This window comes from Bombus terrestris, chromosome 1, assembly GCF_910591885.1.
Source record: "Bombus terrestris chromosome 1, iyBomTerr1.2, whole genome shotgun sequence".
Lineage (NCBI taxonomy): Eukaryota > Metazoa > Arthropoda > Insecta > Hymenoptera > Apidae > Bombus > Bombus terrestris.
The window spans coordinates 5,092,784-5,111,913 of NC_063269.1; the positions used below are offsets into that span (position 1 = coordinate 5,092,784).

Consider the following 19,130-nt stretch of genomic DNA (forward strand, 5'->3'; position numbering starts at 1 on the left):
ACCGACGATTTGACCTCGCTCGAGCAGACTGGTCTTTGTAATTCGTTGCACGTCGTCCTGTTTGTAGGTTAAATTTTTTCAAGCTCTTTTTTTTCTTCTAATATGCTTTTTCAATAGCTCTTTTAGCTCTTTTCACGTGCGTTTTGAAATTCGAACGATAGGAACGGCGAAAGTCACGCGACCGTTTAGGATCGCCGATTTATTTCACAGGCAAATTCGATGAAAATGGAATTCACAGTCGATGGGTTAAATCCCGGACAGCTATGGTGAATAATAGACACGTACCCTACTCACCTATATATCGATACGACGCGTCGTTCTACCGTTACGAGAACTCGCGGATAAATCGTTCGTACTTACTTTTTGATCCTTCTGCCAGATACACTGTCCTCTCTTGCCGAGTACGCGGCAGATCATCTTGGCGTCTTGGCCGGGATTCACCTCGGTATATTGCGGTGATTCTTCGAATTGCTGAATGCCACGGCACACTGTAAGCAAGCGAACAAGCGAAGTCATTAACTCCGACACGGATTCTTGCGAACGATACTTTTAACGATATCGACGGGCGCCTTCAACTTCTCCTCGCATAGTTTAACGCGCGATAAAAGAAATTCTCGCATCGGGGCCGAACCAATGGAAAGTTTTGTTTTCAAGCGATGAGGAGATAACAGAAGCAACCGTATAAGCGTCGGTTTATCCAGGTATTAAAGCAGACCGGCGCTCGTTAAAGTTGTTATTTAATTCGCAACTTCGATAAATTCGTTTAACTCGCCCGTTCCCAGTCCGGACCTTCGGTTTTCATCTCGCAGCTTCCCGATAAATTCTATCAACGGGATAATCGGGTTCGACGGTGAAAACGATGCGTCCTTAATTTTCACCATAGAGAATCTTTACTTTGATTAAAATAGAACGGGTGTCGCTGACGCGCGCGCGTCACTTGTTCGTCGGATCTGAAAGTTGTACTGGGTAAATAACGAGCGGAACAATTCCGATGACGATAGAAGCGGATAAACACCGTCGTTTGTTATTCATATTTTTCGATGATAAATCCTGCGTGAAATCTGGAACGACCAGAGGGACCTCTCAATGCGTGGCGTTCTTGTCCATTTGACGTTTCGTTTGCAACGTCGGCGACGTGAAAATTTTATGCGAACGAGCGAACACGGCCGCATCGTTCCCGTCGGATTGCAATGTTAAAAATTCAATTTTTTCACCGAGATGGGAGCGTTTTTTACCAGGCGTACGGTTACGCAGCCACGAAAATAACTTTGCAAAATTAACAAACCGCCGTGCCGGTACCGTTACGTCCTCGGCCCGTCGTGTTTTATAGCCGTGAAAATGAACGTTACCTTGCGAAACGACCGCATGACCAACCAACCTTCCTTCCGCGCGCCACTTCGTGCCACGCCGTCACGACGACGCGAAACGATGGCCCGCTCGGGATATTGAAACCGTCCCAACGAACGCGAGTCGCCGGCGAGAACAAACAGGCGTGAGTTCGCGGGGATCTTCGATAAGCCGGCGGCGGACTCGCGGAAAATAATTTATAGCGGTGATTCACGGCCGAGACAAAGACCTTAGCCAAAGTTACAGCGTAACTTGCCGAGAATTATGCATTCCCGGGCCGAACTGGCCGACTTATTTTCACCGACTGGCAGAGATAAAGCGGAATTCGCGGAGTTCCGGCTAGTTATCCCGCGAAGGGCTTATGAATTAATATCGCGGGTATCGAGAATACTTGGAGAGAATATTTTAGCGGAATATTCGGGTCGAGGTACGAGGATCGGATCGATCGGACGGTGAAATAAAATCTAATATTCATCGTCGCAACTATGCTCGTAGAATCTCCGGTCGAGCCGGATGGCAAGGAACGCCGCCCGAGGAAACGAACCGATCGCCGATCGCCTGTTTACGGTAAAAGTTAAGGAGTTTCGCAACAGGTCGGCCAGTGGATAAATTCGAGGTTTCCCATCTGCCGCTTTACGCTCTGCTCGTCCGTCGAGTTTGTATCGCCCGTTTCGAACAGAGCAGAGCAAATATATTCGCAAGAAAATCCAGCAAATTCGACGATCCACGATGATGAACGTGAAACGAAACGAACGAATTGTAGCTTTTCCTTGTCGATTCTTTACGGCCAAATAGAAAGAATCTCGCGCTTTTCCAGGCCAATATTCATACTCCGAATTCGCAACAGAGCGTTCGCAACAGACGTCGCAAAATCGCGCCATCGATACGCGACCAAGTTAAACGATCGACGCGTTTTCCACTTGGCGTACAGCGGGAAATTTACGAGACCCTTTCGCGAACAAGCAAATCAACGCGTTGTCGCGAGCATCGCGCGATAAAAATCCTTTATCCTGTTATTAGTAATGGGTCGGTGTTTCCCTCTTTCTCGATTCCTGCATTTCAGTCGCTCTCCTCTCGATTCGTCGACGTGCTTTCGGTGCTCGCCCGTATTACGGTTTTCCGTCTCGCTGGTTCGTACTGATTGGCTTCTGAATCGTCCAATTATTAATCTCTCATCTGGTTTTCCATGGAAGGCTAAACCGGTCAGGTGGCGCGTGATAGGTCGTTTGGCGGAATCATTCGACTGTACGTATTAATCAAGTTTGTGGGCCAAGCACCAGCCGTGTCTGTCGTTGGCTTCCCGCGATTCTCTGTTATCTCGTTTCATATCACGCTGGGGGCACGATTTAATCGTGGGCGATAAACGATCACCTTCTTTAAATCGTTTCGTCCCAAACGAGCTTCTCCGTTTATTTTAGCGGCAGTCGTTTGGCGGATTCGCGACCGACTAGCCGGAGCTAATCGCGTACGGTCGATCGAGCCGACCGGTGCCAAATCTGTTCTATTAATTTCGAAGGTTCGGCCCGAAAGAGTATGGCGGGTTAATCTTATCGACATGCTCCGTGGTATCGATCGAAGAGGGCAAAAAGCCGGAACCTTGTCTAGGAACGAACCACGTAATGCCGTCAATGCGAGCAATTTCACGCCAAGCGACTCCCGCCCCGATTCGATGTTCGATTGTACCCGCGGATTACGAAGCAATTATACCCGCTTCTCTCGTGTCCGATCGGCTAAAGAGCTGACCTTTTCGACATCGTCGACCGTTCGTAATTTGTTTCCGACCCGGCCGACCGATCCCGCGCGCTTATTACTCTCGTATCGCGAGATCTTCTTAATCGATCGAGGTTCCTTCAACTCGTTCGTAGAAAAATACTCGTTTCTTTAGCGCTCGAACGTCGGCTGAAATATCGTTGAACTTATCTTCGGTAACGAATCTGCCAGGCATTTTCGGAAAATCTTCCAGGCACTGTCGGCCGTCCGACGTAATTAATTATCGGTATTTGTCGTGGTAACGAGGCCATTATCTCGCTACCATACACTTATATCCCAGAATATTTCACGAGTACCTCGGAGAACGTCTTAGATAGGAGCGCGCGAACGGCTGAGCTAATTTTCCGGAGAAGACCAATTTTTATCCTCGCGCTTGCGCATACCGAGGAATCCGAAACAATTTAAAAGAACGAGAACAAATGGAATTACGAAAACATCGAGAACCGAGCCAGTTGGAAAGAGCTTCGTGTCCGTACGATGGGCTTTTCCGATCTACTCGTCGGTCGGACATCTTTCTACGAAAATGTAAAACAGATACGGCATTTGCAGAGCTCGGTACTTGCCGCAAAGTTTTACGACCGCCTCTTCCTCTTGTATCGAACTGAACAAAGAGAAATTATCTTGCTCCAGCCGTTTCTCCGGAAACGTAGAAAGAACGTAAGGACAAAAAGAAACAGCGCGACGGAAAAAGGTTTCTGTAACACGTGTTTGAGCAAGGAAAAATTAACGACCTGTTGTTTTCGCAGTTCGTTTTGCTCTGACCCTTTCTACTTAATGCAGCCGGTGAATACTTTATTCGAATCGAGGAAACGAATGGGCATCTTAAGTGTTCTCTAAATGAGCGTTCCTCCGCGAGATTAACTCGCGTCTCGCGGACCGACGAATTCGCCATGATTGGTCACCGGCGCGAATGGATTGCAGAGCAAATTCTTCGCAACTACAGTGAACGATTTTCCGATAAACAGGGAGAGAGACAGAGGGAGAGAGAGACGATCTGTGAAAGCCGGTTACCGCCCGAGCGCATTTACATCGATCCATCGGTACGCGCAACGATAATTTAAAAGGACAACGTTTTCGCAGCACTTCCGCTTCGACCTGTCGATCGGAAGAAGCAAAAAGGAAAACAGGCCGGGGGAAAAAAGGGGAACGTTACATTGCGCGAGGGATAACAAATGCGCCGGCTGCTGTAACTTGGCGAGCGACGTTACGACGTTCAAGCTTCCAGCTTCCAGGAGGGGAGAAGGTTTTAGATAAAAGCGCGCATGGGAAAATCTTTATTCGTACGATCGACGTACGCGTCGGCTACCTAATTTTCCTTTTAATCCGAGCGAGGCGGAATCAACGCGACAGTAGAGGCGGTAAATCGCGTCGGATATATTTTCTTCGGCCGTAGGAACCGGTCTCCTTTAAAGAACTTTTAAAAACACAGCAGCTCTCGGCTCGCATCGCTTTTCCCTTTAATTTATTTTCTCCAGCCGAAACGGTTTCGGCGGAATTTCGCGAGTAACGAACGTTAGGATACCTTTCTTCTCCGGTTAAATGAAACGGCGACGTTCGAGCAAAGGGGGTGAATTAAAAAGGTGGAGGCAAGGGGTTGCAGGTAGAAGAAGAAAAAACTGCTAGTGTCAATATATCGTCGGACCTGTGACAGTTTTTAATCGCAGAAGTACGTTATTGGTGATTCTCTGTACATCGTATTCTCTCCTACTCGAACACCGCATACATTTTTTTCCCCGCTGTGTACATACTCGCGTCGGACTTTTGCCTCTATCGATGTTGCCGTTATATTCACCAGACCTGCATATATCCACACGGTGGTACATACCTTTTCTTCCTCGACGCTCGTCGATGTTGTTGCGAATTAAATGCGACGCGATACGTATCGAACCCGTTACGAGATACATGCGGAGTTGGTCGCGCCGCACCGCGTTCTTCCGATACGAGTGCCACGATACAATGGCATTCGATATCGATCCGTTTTGGCCGGGCCGGCCTTTCAATTTTCAAAAATGTTGCCAAGTCACCTCTCGCTTCTTACGCGCGTACGCGCGGAGCCTGTCAATCTCTTCGGACGCGGACGTTTGTTTACGTTGCCGATGACAGCGAAATAACAATAGGGAAGAACACGTATCTACCGTGAATACGAACAACTTGTAGGATTTGCAAATTTAAATTCACCGTCGTGTCGATGGCAATAAGCGAGCCGGCAGCGCGATGTCGCGCTTTATCGTGATTAAACGTCAACACGATCGGAGGCCAGCGATATCGAGTTATCTAAAATTTTTCCAATTACGAAACTGGCGAAACTACGTACGAGGCCACTTGACCGGGTCACTGGCATCCGATCATCACCGATCTACAGGGCTCCACGGTATTTCGTATCGCCCCAACATTTTCATCGGTATCGTGGCCGACGATCGGCCAGTTAACCCGTGTCGTTGCACCGCTCGAAAATTATTTTATCGCCACGACGGCTTGTTACATCCTTGGTCGCGTTAGCGTCAACCATCCACGCTCCCTACCCGTGTTTCACCGTTCATTGATTAATTTCGCCAAGGCGAAACGCGCAAATTTAATAGCGACCGAACGTAATCAACGAGCATCGACGACTCCCACCGTGCCTTATCCGTCCCTCATGCCCCTTCGCCGCTTGTTAGCCATTTTTGCACCGTCGCTGATGCATTACGAATTCACGCGTGGAAACTCGGCGGGCGTCGGCTCGTAAAGGGCGAATAACCTCCTTTAAATCCCCGCCTCGATCCACCGGATCGGTAATTAAATTGTTGCGCGAATTAGCGCGAGCGCTGGCTCGTGCACACAGAGCCGCGCTTTTCCGTCCCTCCCCCCGTTCACTTTCTGCGGTTCGACCGAGTATCGCGGAATAAAATTTCTCGATGGCCTCTCTTACCTCTATTGCCTCGGTTACGCGGCAAACACGCTCGCCCGGAACGAGCCACTCCACCGAAAAATTACGGTTTCAAAGAGCTACGGGTAATCCTCGTTGTTTTTCGTCTAACTGGTCTCCGAGCGTTTTTCGCGTTTCCAGCAGCGGTCGTGCGTAAAACAAATTCGCCGATGCTTTACGTCGTCGTCACGGGATGTCGCGAGATCGTCGCGAATTGCTGCTTTTGGTAATTGTCAGGCAAATCAACCTATCCACGACATGGGATCGAAACGGAACGCGCAAGGTTTGCGCAGAGGCTGGTTGAACTGGACGCCGAGAACGCGATTTCAGGTTTCACGGTGTCGAGTATTTTCCCTCGTTTATCCTCGGCCACGGCTTTATGAAAGGCTATCTGTCTTAATATTTGGTCGACACACAGCCTACGCGAGTTTCGCGCATCGAACGCGAACGCGTTTCACCGACCAGCTTTCCCTCGAATTATGTTGATACAGTGTACGGGCTGTTTTAGCTTTTCCATTTTTCACGCACCGCGTACGCGGCACGGCGATCCTTTCACCCAGTGCAGATTCTCTGATGGCGATACGCAGCTCTGTATTTATTTTCTGGCAAGTAGGATAGTTTTTTCCACGATTGGACAGCGCTTGGGCAAACGGATTTTATTTGGACGGCACTCCGGGAGAAATGTTTGCAACGACTATTGGAAAATATCGGCAACGATTCGTTTCTCTGCGAATTTCCGCCGTCTCCGCTCAGAGTAGATTAACTTTTTTCGCGATACTCGCCAGAGGATACGATCGTAACGAATAATTCCTGTCGGTACCCCTTCTTTTTTTACGCGTCATGATTTTATCGTAAAACATTTAGTACGTTTTGATCGATCCCCCTTGCCCCTCCGCAGAGGCAAAATATTTCCATACGCTCTGACAAAATTGTTTTCGCACATCGTGTAAAACCAACCGTTACCGCTCTTCATATCTGTTGCAATTTTCATTCAAGCGTTTCACTGTTTTACGAATAAAACTATGCAAATAAAACACTCGACCGACGGATTGTCGATTCCTCACGTATCTAGCACGAAAAAAATATTTATTGCCAACAATGACAAAAGTCACCGTGTGTGTGTGTGTGCCGCTAGCGTACGGTTTTTCCAACTGCAATCGTTGGCCATCCCATGGAATAAACCGTAGCGTTAAACGTAATCGCGCGAACGCAAAGGATCGTACTGTCGCGTCGTCGTCGCGAAAAGTTAAACGCGCTGGAACGGAAAAAGGTGGCCGCGACAGCGCAGTGCCGCGCAAACTTCTGTTTCAATTCGGATTACACGAACGCGTAAAATTACCGGGCCGGTGTAATATACGAGTGACGTGGATCGGGTATTAAATTACAGTAAAGGATAGGGGGGTAGGGCCGTATCAAAATTTCGTAGGAAACGTTTCAGCACTTTTCGAGGAGTGTCGGTGGAAATCTAATTAACGCGAGTCCGTTTTTAGCTTGGTTTTTTGACGGGCGAAAAAAATTTTTCAGCGCAAAAAATAGGGGATAGAAGCAAAGGAAATAAATGGGGAAAAAAGAGAGCGGCGAGGGAAAACGGGCAGCGATCCTCCGCGATTTCTGTATCCCGTGCAGCGGCGCGCGTTGAAATCCACAGTTTCGATCGATTTAATCTTTCGCATTTCCGACGTAAAACGTCATCGAGAACGGGTCAGTCGAATTTTTTCTCTCCCTGAAATTTTCATACGGTCCGCTCCACAATTTAATCTACACCCACCCCATCTCTCCCCTGTTCCTCTCTCTATCGGCGTAGCTTCCTTTTTTTCCCATAGCCCCGAAATAGTTGAACGCATTAATCCCCGAGGAATTCACTGGCCAAAGCGACCTATATATAATGAAAGCTATTAGAACGATCATTGAAAACTGCCACGGTTCCACGAACATCGTTGACCATCGCAATTTTCATGTCGAATACGCGCGGTCGCCGTCGCTCCGTTACCGGAACGATAAACCGACTTAAACGCGGCATTAAACGTTACGCGGTAATCATGGCGGTGTAACGCGATTGCGAATTTTACCGACGAATTTTCGCCTTTCGTTTCGTTATCGGTTCGTTCGAACGATCGTTTTCGTCGTATCTAGCTCGACGTCGCGTCGCGTCGCGTCACGATCGATCGCGAATGTTGCTGGATCGTCAGACTCGCGACCGCGTGGAGAACAACGGCGCGACTTAATCGAAAAAGTGACGGGCGCTGGATTCGAAGTTTAATCATGAATCTTGAATGAGCGTGTCGAGCCACGTCGTACTCCCAAGAGTTATTTCGACGTTTCCTGCGAATGTCGGTCGCGTTTCCGCTCTTACGTGTAAGAGGCGACGGACCAACTACGGATGCAACGATCCGAATCCATCCAAGTTTTAACCGAAGATTTTTTTTCATGATTCTCGTAAAACGCATCCAGGGAAATTCCGTTGTAACGCGCGTGACCCGATTCTCCAGGCCGTGCAATCTGCTCGGCCCGATTTCGCGCCACATCTGCCTCCAACGTCTATTTCTATACCGTGCGAGAATCCCGAAAGGCACGACGTTCCTTTAAGTAATCACTGCCGGCTGTTTCGCGTTCGTTTCGATTGCGATCGAACGTGGGATTTTCATTTTCTCCAAGTTTCTCGCCATTTCAGAGAATGGTCGCGCACACATGGGCGCTCCGTGTACCGCGTCAGGCGAGTTACGAGCTTTCCACGTGCTTTCGTCGCGACGCGACACGCGTTAAACGTTCAAACAGGCGAGAAAGAAGCACGTTAGACCGATTGTTATTCCACAATTACGACTTCTCCCCGATGGTGTTCTCCGCGCTCTTTACACGGTTAACGAGGCAGCTGTGCGAGCACGTTTTTAATTGCGTTCCTTGGAAGCCAGCGGATCCTGACGTCGCTCGTCTAGGACGAATTCCGGAAACGGTGCGTTACAAAAGCCTCGAATTCAGAGGAAAAACGCGTGCAAGAAAATATAGCGCGCTCGCATGGGCTGACGGCCGCACCGTGGCGAGGACGCGTCTCGGGTCCGGATGCACGGTCCATGGTAACGACGTTTCCGTGTTTCGAGAGTCAGCGTCGTCGTCGGACGAAAAAAAAGGGCTCTCGGTAAAAACTCGCGTGGATCTCCTCGTTAACGAGGATCGCGGAGCCTTTGTAAAAGGCGCGAGAAAGAACCAAGGGGAAAAGAGTTTCACGATGAAAAACGCGTTGCTACTTTCTCTCCGAGCGACGCGCGGAAGCTCGCTTCGCTTCTGGATTCTCCTTCTTAAACGTCTGAATCGTCGATGCCATTGTTCGTCCCATACTCGCTGCCATTCATCGCCTCGCGTACAAAGCTGCACGTAACAAATGCGTCGAGCGATGCTTTCGATTTTCCATCGATCCCCGCGTAAAAGACGCCACGTCGCGCTATGCTCGTCATCGTTCGATCAACACCTTCGAATGGCTCGTAAAGAGCGCCGTCACCGAGAATATTCACTCGTCGCGTAATACGAATACTTGTTGCTCGCAGGATTCGCGTCGCATTCCTTCCTTTTAGAGAGCGAACTTGCACAGCTTTCCGAACGTATCGATTCGCGCGTTACGTTCCGGCTATACCGTCGTTGCTGCAAGCTCGCTACACAATTTCGTCCGCCGAGGCTGTCGCTCGCTTATCTTCCGCTCGGACGTTTAACGTTCTCAGTTCGGTCTCGATTGTCCCGAACAATGGAGAACCGGCTATTCCATCACGATACACCGAAATCGCGTAATGAAAATGGCGAGCGCGCAGGGATCGAGGGCTCGGGACGAGCACGGATTCGCGATACGTGGAAACGAGCACGATATGGCGAAAAAGAGAGAGGAAGATCGAGCGTGGTGGGATGTGCGAGGGAAGGGGGAAAGGGATGGCAGGGTTTGTAGTACGCGATAATTCACTCTCGGTCGCAGAAGCGGCAGCCTCTGGAAATGGAGTCACCACCCCCTACGAGGCACCGGTCCCCGCGGCCCGGCCAAGGGGTGGCCGGCTTAAACGGGTTTGTATCCCCGATGAGGACCAAATTAGGTTAGCACGAAAACAGCCTATACACCGTACTCTCTTCTCTTTCGACCTTCCTGCAATCTACACCACCGACTACGTCCCTACTGCTCGGCTTCCCCTGCAAACTATTCCACCGGTTCTCGCTTGGCCAACTATTTTCTACTTAGCTTTCCTGCGCGGTAATCGCCTCGCTGCGTTTACGCGTTCCAGATGCGATCGCAACCAGCTGTTCTATCGAAGTTTCAGCGTTACACTTGAGGATACGCGCGCTACTTTGCGTTGTTCGTTGCGTTGGTTGTTCGTACCGCCCGCCGCCCCTCTCCTGATTCAAAGCAGAGGTAAATTGAAAGTAACCGCGAATTCCATCATCGACGAGGAAGATATCTCGTTCGAGGGAGGTGATTCGATAAGAGGTACAGGTGACAGCCATTCTCGGTGGACGAAACAACGCGCGTAAACTGCCCGAAATCGCGCAAAATAACCGAATTATTACGCTAATTAAATAATGGGAAGCAAATTTCTATCGAACGTAGTGACGCCGTTGAATAGACTTTACCAATACCACTACTACCACCATTGAGCCGTCCACTGTCAACAGCATCTGTACAGGCGCTGCAGACCTCGACCGTTGTGTTGTTTCGCGTTCGCAACAAGCCGCCGATGACGAATTTTGAAAATGCCCGAACAAACTGGTTGACGCGACCGAACGAGCAAGCGGGGCGCGACAGGGAGAAGGCTCGCGTCGCTGACGAGAATATTCCACGTTTTGTATTTTGATAAACGACCTCTAGAGAATTAAATTCCCAGCTCCCCTCCGGTTAGTCGCGGCCCCCACCCATCTTCCTAGCGTCCAACAGCCGGTTTTCCTCGTTTTTGACCGGACCATCTCGCTCTCTTTTTCTCCGTGCCGCCTGTAACCCGGCCACGGGCCGCGTCCAGAACGTAACACAGATTAATCTGTTTGTTGATCCTATTCCCCTGCGCTTTTTTCGCCTCCGACCCCTTTTTCGTTGCTGTCCTCCTTGCAGTCTCACGCCGCGAGATTTTCTCTTGCGCCACGGCTGCGTCCAGCTGCACCTTTTAAATTCCATCGCATACCTTTCCTCCCTCCGACGAGCATCGCCCGTCCACGTCGTTTCATCATATCCCCTGCTACCCCGCGTTTTTATTTCCGCACCCCTTTATTTTTGTTCACCACCCATCCTTCATCCTTCACCGAGGCGCTACGAGACGTTTCTAAAACGGTCGGTGAAATTTCTCATTTTTCGATCGATCCGAACGCGCGAAGAAGACGAATCGCTTGCGAATTTTTGGCGTTTTCTTCGCGCGCGTATAAGAATTTCAAAGGGAAGCTGCGGAGAGTCGTGGTTAGGCTTCGACGTTTCAGCCGGGGTGTTTGGTCGTTCGTTTTAAAACAGCCTGTAGAGGACACCGGGCGGTGGAATCGCGCGCCCCTTTGCCTGCCGCCGTGCTTTTGTTCGCGAAACGGCGCGGCGGTGAAAGACGGGAAACGGTGGAAAAAAGGGAAACACCGAAGTAGGCAAAATTTCCACCCCACCGGCAGAAACGCTTTAATAGAGCGCTTTAATGAAACGCTCGAATAGAGAGATCGAAGGGAACGACCACGGAAGAATAGGATGGTCCGCTTCATTCTCTATTTTTCCCGAATGCCGATGACCGGCACGGCCGGAAGAACAAAGGGAGGGCGTGCGAGTCGAAAGTTGGTTCGGTTGGTGGGTTCTGCGAGAAAAATTGATCGTTTTCCCACTGGCTGGTTGGGTGAGGGGTGAGACAGGTTTGCCGAGGTTCGACGTAATTAAGATCAAAAGTTCGCCTATCGGCATCGCTTAACGAACAAGCAAGGCTATTTCCGAGAAGCTGCATGAAATTAGCGATCCTTCTATCTCCTTCCCTTTCCACGAAATCTGTAATCGTCCCTAAAAAAAGGCTCCTTTCCATGCAAAGTGCCTCGAGGATATAAACATCGGCTCGTTCCCAGGCAACTTGCCTATGAGATCATTTTTCCCGCTTATCGCCATAGCTAAAAGGGAGGAGATATTCAGTGAATCCTGGCGTGCATTCGAATTCGGATGTCTTTATCAGCCACGGACGCTTTCCCCTTTCCTACTTCGTGTCCGAGCTAGCTGTCGCTTGCTTTATTAAATAGGACAGTCCTTCCGTACACACGAGGGAACAATGCAGAGTCGTCTCTGATCGAATACCTCGGCACCCGATTACCCTGCGCTCGCAGAACAGCCAGCGTATATATCCGAACGCGCGAATCTCATAGTGGCAGTCGACGACGACGACGACGACGACGACGATGACGACGACGATGACGACGAGTGTATTTTGACAATGTCCCTGTGAAGCGTATACCTCGAAACGACAGAACGCGGCAGTAGTCTATGAGCCGAGGGAAATGGGAATATTCGATCTTTGTCCGAGTCACAATGGATGTCCCGCGGAGCTGTTAGCCTCCTCCCCGAGAGGTCCGAACACCGAAAAGCGGCAGGAGAAGAGTGGCGAGCGAACGACAGAGCGGAGGTTCGTGGTCGCGAAAATGGGGCACGGTATGCGCTCGTACGTGACGAAGCTCGACGAACCTCGACGATGCTGAGTGTGATTCGGGGCGAGCGCGTGTCCTACGGTTTGTCTCCTATATCACAGCCTTGATATACGGAGGTCGCCGGCCGGGAATCCGGCGGATCTACCGGTGCACGTTTTTAGAGACGCGGGCCCGGCACGCGCGACACCATTTTTATTCCGCTCGTTGTCGTTTCGTACGTGCGGCTATGCGAGATTCGCGGCAAACTGCCGCTTTGTGTCGCTCGACGGTGACGAAACTGGTCGTAAACGGCGCTCCGCATTACGCTGCGAACCGTGTACCACCCTCCGCCACCGCTTCCCTTGCCCCTGCTTCTCTTCTTTTAATATTCCGCCACTTTCCGAAGTGCTAGAAAACTTCATCGGCGTAAAAAAGAAAATACCGAGTCGCTGATGATGCTCGCTCGTAACCGAGTTTCACGGGCGCCGTGTAATTTTCCGAGTTACCGGATAAACTCGACGTCAGTTCCGGCAACTTGGACGTCGATGGCGGGGAGACAGGCGTCGATATCGACGCCGACGATTATCGAGTAGCGTCTTCGCGCGACCAAATCTTCCCAGGGATAGAAAGTGTAAGCGCCGTCGTAAAGTTGCTCCAACGACTGCGTGTGAGAAGAGGAATTTTAAATCTTAACCGACGAGGCGGAATTTCCCGGTCCCTACAGGTGTTACTTCTTCAGATCGTTCGACGATTACGTGGAGGAAAGGTTGGTGTTGGTTATGCAACCCCCTCGTGATTTTCTATGTTCCAGCAAACACATTTAGCGGCAAACGATGTGATTCGTTGCATCTACTACGTTTACATGTAGAGAAACAGATTTACTTTAGATAGCGGAATGTAATTGTTTCTGCTAACGAGAAGCATAAATAGCATAGCTTGAAAAACAAGTTTTCCGTCCTCCCGAAAAAGATATATTTCTTGCAAATTAATTCGGTTAAAGTATTCGTGGTGTTGGAATACATTTGGAATATATTGGAATATATCGCTTAGTCTTTGATGTTTTCAAAAAATACAATTAACGTTTTCGAAATTACGTAATTACTACGCTATAAGGGAGGGTCATACGGTCCCGGAGGATCATTTTCCTCTCTATTAACGTATCAACGTTGCTTCATGTTTTATTTATGTTATAAACATACACACACGCCTCGGACAAATATTTCTGCGAGATCAGGTCGTAAGGTAACGTCTGCACGTCTCATAACGAGCATACAGCGAGTGCACATCGTGCGAAAAAGGAATATTTTGAATTTGCCTCGCGTATCCACTTTCAATCTCGAAACGTACGAAAGAAAGATTTTTTTCCGACTTTTATTAATCTCGTTACCCTCGTTTTCCCGCAAGTTGCAAAGGTGTCTTAGCTGCGCGAAACACGTGAAATTCAATCAAATTCTTTTTCATTTACTTTCACCTTTCATCGTAGATAACCATCTTGCCAGTTTATAAACGTTTTACGCAAAAACTTGAAGCAGTTAAAGTTACGAATCGGATTTTACGAAGAGATATAAAGCTGTGCAACCATATTATCGCCTTTTACCTCTACCCTGGCTACAAAGACTGGACTATATCGGAGAAGATACCGGATCACCAAGAAGCAGTACGTGGCTGGGTACTCGATTTTCGCTCTTATAAGGAATTCACGAGGTTCCACTAAACCCGCCTCGCCGATTAAGGGTTAGGCGCTCGTGAAACTTCGTGACACGCGATACTTCCTACATACTCGATCGCTCCGATAATTCTTCCGAATCCCTTATACCGATCGACGATCCTATTTACCGCAGTTAGTCAGGCCGCGTGCTGCGAATCTGTCCGTTATTGTATCGGTCGAATCTGTGTCGCATGACGAAATTTATCACGGGAACGCGTCTAACTGCACGCAAATATACGCGCGTGTATTTCCATGCGTCGGTCGTCCCAGAGCGGCGCGTTGGTCGGGCTTTAACAGCGATATACAATGTACAGCCGCAGCAGACTCGACACGATCACGCGTGTTCGCGTATTCCTATTGGTGCGCGTGAATGGACTAGCCTCGGCTAGATCCCCGAGGTAATTAATATTAAGTATCAAAGTAGTTGCCCGGAGACTGCGGCTTCCAGTTCACTCGTATGTAAGCTCGATTTCAGCTCACGGACGCGCACACCAGAGCGCGACCAATCGATTTTAAATCTGTTTTCGGCAAAATTGAAAAATAAATGGCTCGTCTTGCGCAAGTTACGAATACCTTGAGATTAAAATTATTCAAATATTTGCCGACGAAGTTTTCTCATTGGCCGCTCCTTAGAACGCGAACTTTCTCGACGATTTAAGCCCTCGATCTTCGCGTCTAGTTCTTTCGGTAGAAGGAAGAGCGCACGGTGTTTAGATATCGATCACAGCTACGCACGATCCAGCCATAATGCTGTCGATGCGACAAATAAGGTCGCTCCGAAGAGATACGATTGGTTCGCTGCAGTGGCAGACTGTTCCCGTTGGATTGAACGGGTCATTCCAGTGACCAGGCACGACCGGTATAGGCAATGTGTAGATTATTCGTGTACACAGGTCGGTACACACGCGACAGGCTTAACGATCTGGTCACGCGCGCGGATATTAATTCCGTTAAATCGCACGGATAAGCCGGCGGACGACGAACCGAGGGAAAAACGTGGGAAATGAAAAACGGGGCCGATGTGTTTCGCGGTGGTCCGACCGATATTTTAACCACGAACGAACGTGGAATTTATCCTAGCGCCGTTCCCAGCCAACGGTTCGTTACGGAGAAATATCGATGCCGCACCCCGGTGAATTTCTTGCTTCCGTCTCGCGCTACCCTACCGCTGTTGCATCTTACGTAGCAACACGTACGAACCATCGGATTAGTCGCGTACCGTAAAACGGTATATCTCGCTCGATTAATCTCGCCCGTCTTGCGCCAATGAGATACGACGTCGCGACGATCCACTCGTAGGTTCGTGCATGGTCTTTCGTAGCATCGGCTCCGGAACGCGAATCTTCTTTCGGGAAGCGCGTCGATACATGCCGATACCTCGCGGTGGATACTCGGCCACGAAGAAAGGAAGGAAGAAAGGAAGATCATCAGCATCGACGGATGCTTTTAGAAAACCATTAAACCGGCAGCCCTCGCCGATCGTTCAACCCCCTCTCTTTGCGCCCCTTGATTTCAGTTCTCTCGCAGAGACGGGAAAAATCTCCGAGCACGCTCCGCGAGAGTCGTTGAATATTTATTCAAGCCGCGTTTCCAGCCTGCACGGTTGGAAATAGATGGGAGTGCATACGACCACCGCCTACGTACGGCGGCCTCGCACTCGGAATGCAAAATAAAAACATTCAACGTTAACGCACCATCCTGCCATCGGTTTTCACTCTGTTCTGCGTCTCGTAGGATCCTTTTTTTACGCACCCGGCAAGCATCGGTCCTCGTGTCTCTTCGCGAATCCTCGATCCTCCGTGCTATCCTTTTTCTCGTCCGTTTAGAATTTCGAGCCGCGGCGAAACGAAAGGACAGGCCGTTTCGTTGCCGGAGGAATGACGCGAATGCGCGTCGTACGAGGAAACCATCGGGTCCGGTCTATGCGGAAGGGAAATCACGTGGTTCCGGCTAGGTGATCAAACGAACAGCAGCGTATGTGAGGCACGTGCCGCCGATGTTCATAGGTGCGCTTCGACATAGCTGGCATTTTCCACGTTGGAACGCTCCGCGCTATCGGACAAAGGGACTCCTAATAAATTCCATTCGACTCGGTATCGAACCGCGACCCGGCAAGGATTTTTTCATCCCTCCACCCTCCACCCACTCCCGATACCGCTTCTCATCGACCGCCCGGCTAGCTTTCGTCGTCGTGTTCTCCTTTTCTTTCTCTCTTTCTTTCTCTTCTCTAGTCCTTTTCTTTCGCAAAACCACCGGTCCAGCTCGTTGGAATCTCGCGACCCGTTAAATCGAGCCAAGCCGAGATTTACGATTACCGATTCTTACTCCCGCCCCGCTTTATTTACGAGCCGTGCCGAGAGGCGCAAAACGATCGAGACTCCTTTAACGGTCTGCCGGGGAAAACACGTTCCCTTTAAATACGTCGGTGCGCGAAACGCGTCTACGCCAATGTGTCCCAGTGGCACAGGGTTGTGTCTCGGTAGCGCGGCGAGGAGGAAGGAGGAATGAGAGAAACAAAAAAAAGAGAGAGAGAGAGAGAGAGAGAAAGAGAAAGCAAGCGGAGTGGCAGCGGTGGACGGTGGAGGCGGCTACAGCGGCGGCTTCTGCCCCCCGCCCCCTTTTCTACTTTATTTGCTTTGCAGCCACCGGAGGAGAGGGAGCGGAGGTACGGTGACGAGGGTGAGGAACGACATTTTTCACAGAGCCGCGTGCTTTCAACTGTTATTTCAACGAAAATTCGCCAACGGCTCGCCATTGTCCCCAACCGTGCACGGCTACACACGCTGGCTCAGATATTGCCGCGATTTTTTTCCCCGCCACAGAAACGAGGAACGTATGCCGTGGCGCGTATCGCGCGCGCGCGCTTTAGGATTTTACGCGTTGGTTTGTCGGTACCGCGTGCTTTTTACCAAATGCAAATGACTCCGCGAAACGGGGGCCAACTTTGAAACGGTTCGATGCGTATGTCTGCGCTTGTATTACATGGGCCAGGATGCGCGTCGAGGGTATAAGATTATCTCAAGTTTGCGATACGAGCAGCGCATCTGCCATTTTTGGCAAGTTGGAATTTCCAAATTGCACGTTACAGAGTTTACAACTCGGACCACGTCGACAGCTTAATTAGCATCTTAAGCGCTCGACGAGTTCGCTCAATTGCAAACGACGTGTCGTAAACTTTGACACCAGATGAGAACTCGATAGTAGGCCATCGGACCGAGTGCCTACCGGGACGTTACGCTACGCACCCTCGGCCAGGAAAAACACACCGGTTTGAGAACAGATACTACTTAACTTCATACTTCACTTTGTACCGAACTTTATATCACATAGACCTCGTATAAAATACTTACGTTCAGACCTCATGCTTGGGACATACTAACCACTTACGTTCAACTTTATAAGTCAGATCATCGTACAATACGTCAGGCAAGACACTTCGAGAGACGCTTCGAAGAAACACAAAATCACGATCATACTAGAACTCTTTGATTTATTCTCCACCTTAAACCACGTTAACCTCCGCCTTAACCTACAACTACGGGCATAGCTCGTAGTACGATGATCGTTTTCGGCCCAAAATTCTCGAACGAAAATCGTAGGTTAAGGGGATGATATCGTGCAAGGTTCGCGAGTCCAATCGAACAATTTCGATGTAAATGATCGCCAACTAGTTGAGAGCCGTAACGATGCGTCACCTCCGGTGGCGAGTGAAAAGGCGCGCGTGCGAGACGACGCGACTTACGAAATCAACGGCGCCGATTGCTTCTTCCGTTTTCTCTCCGGGAAGCGCGCACGACGACGAGGCGTGTTGGTCGTAAGCGATTGGAAATCCGTCGTTAATCGAGGAAACTTCTAGTTTTCCAACGATCTACGACCACAGAGGGAAAGATTATCTGGCTCAGTGCAATGGACTTAGGTCGAAGCATCGCGAAAGCGGGTGCGCGTTACAGGAACGCGAAATTTGAAATCCTCTGCAAGTCGGTGGAAGTCACGTAGCCGCGTTCGTCAGCCTGTAATTATATATCGGTCTCGAGAACAAATACTCGACTGGAATCGGTCGTTGCACGAAGCGGGTTCCTCCTTCACGGAATCAATCGTCCCGAGGGAATTCTCGGCGCGTCCGAATAAAATTTAATTTCCTCGGAAAGATCCCGGCCCGAGTAATAGAAAATCTTCCCGATGCGAGCAAAATAATCGATATACCGGCTTTGCTGGCACCGTCTTCCTTCGTTCGCGTTGCTGCGTCATCCTCGTCCCGCGAACCTCCTCCAGCTGGCTTTGCCACGATTTGCCTCCAGACCCCAGCGAATCGTCTTCGTCTTCGTCGTCGTCGGTCTCGTCCGTAACGCGAGCAAGAGACGCGGGTTTCTCTTTGAGGGGCGATATCGCTATACCGCCGGTCGACGCAGCGGACGAATCGGAAACGAATCGAAAGGCAACCTTGACGCTGCTGTAAATTTTATCGGCGCGGTTCCTTCGGGGAATTAGTCGGCGAAATTGATTAGTCGGGGTAAAATACGGAGGCAGGAGGCGGATCGATGGTGAACCGGTGAGATCGTTTTAAAACTGGCGTCTCGTTAAAAGGGGGAAAGGCTGGCGCGGATAGAGGAAAAAATCGATGATCCCCTCGGCCGACGGAACGGAACATATTTCATTCGACGGGACTGCGTCCGAGAGTCGAAAACAAGGGTGGAAGAGCGAATGTGCGAGGGTGGGAAGGGCTGTGGATGTCTTCCGACAGCAACGGTATCTGATACGTGGCGCGTTCGCGGCAGAAAGAAACAAAGAGGGTTACTAATGACCCGG

At 50.0% G+C, this 19,130-nt stretch overlaps 1 protein-coding gene across 1 annotated transcript in view; it reads right to left on the bottom strand.

Moving 5' to 3' along the window:
- Positions 1-19,130, bottom strand: part of LOC100649835 (hemicentin-1) — a 102,126-nt gene that overhangs the window by 30,999 nt on the left and 51,997 nt on the right. The window contains exon 2 of the mRNA XM_003393111.4: positions 361-488. Coding sequence (XP_003393159.2) covers positions 361-488 — 128 coding nt within the window. The remainder of the gene's footprint in view (positions 1-360; positions 489-19,130) is intronic.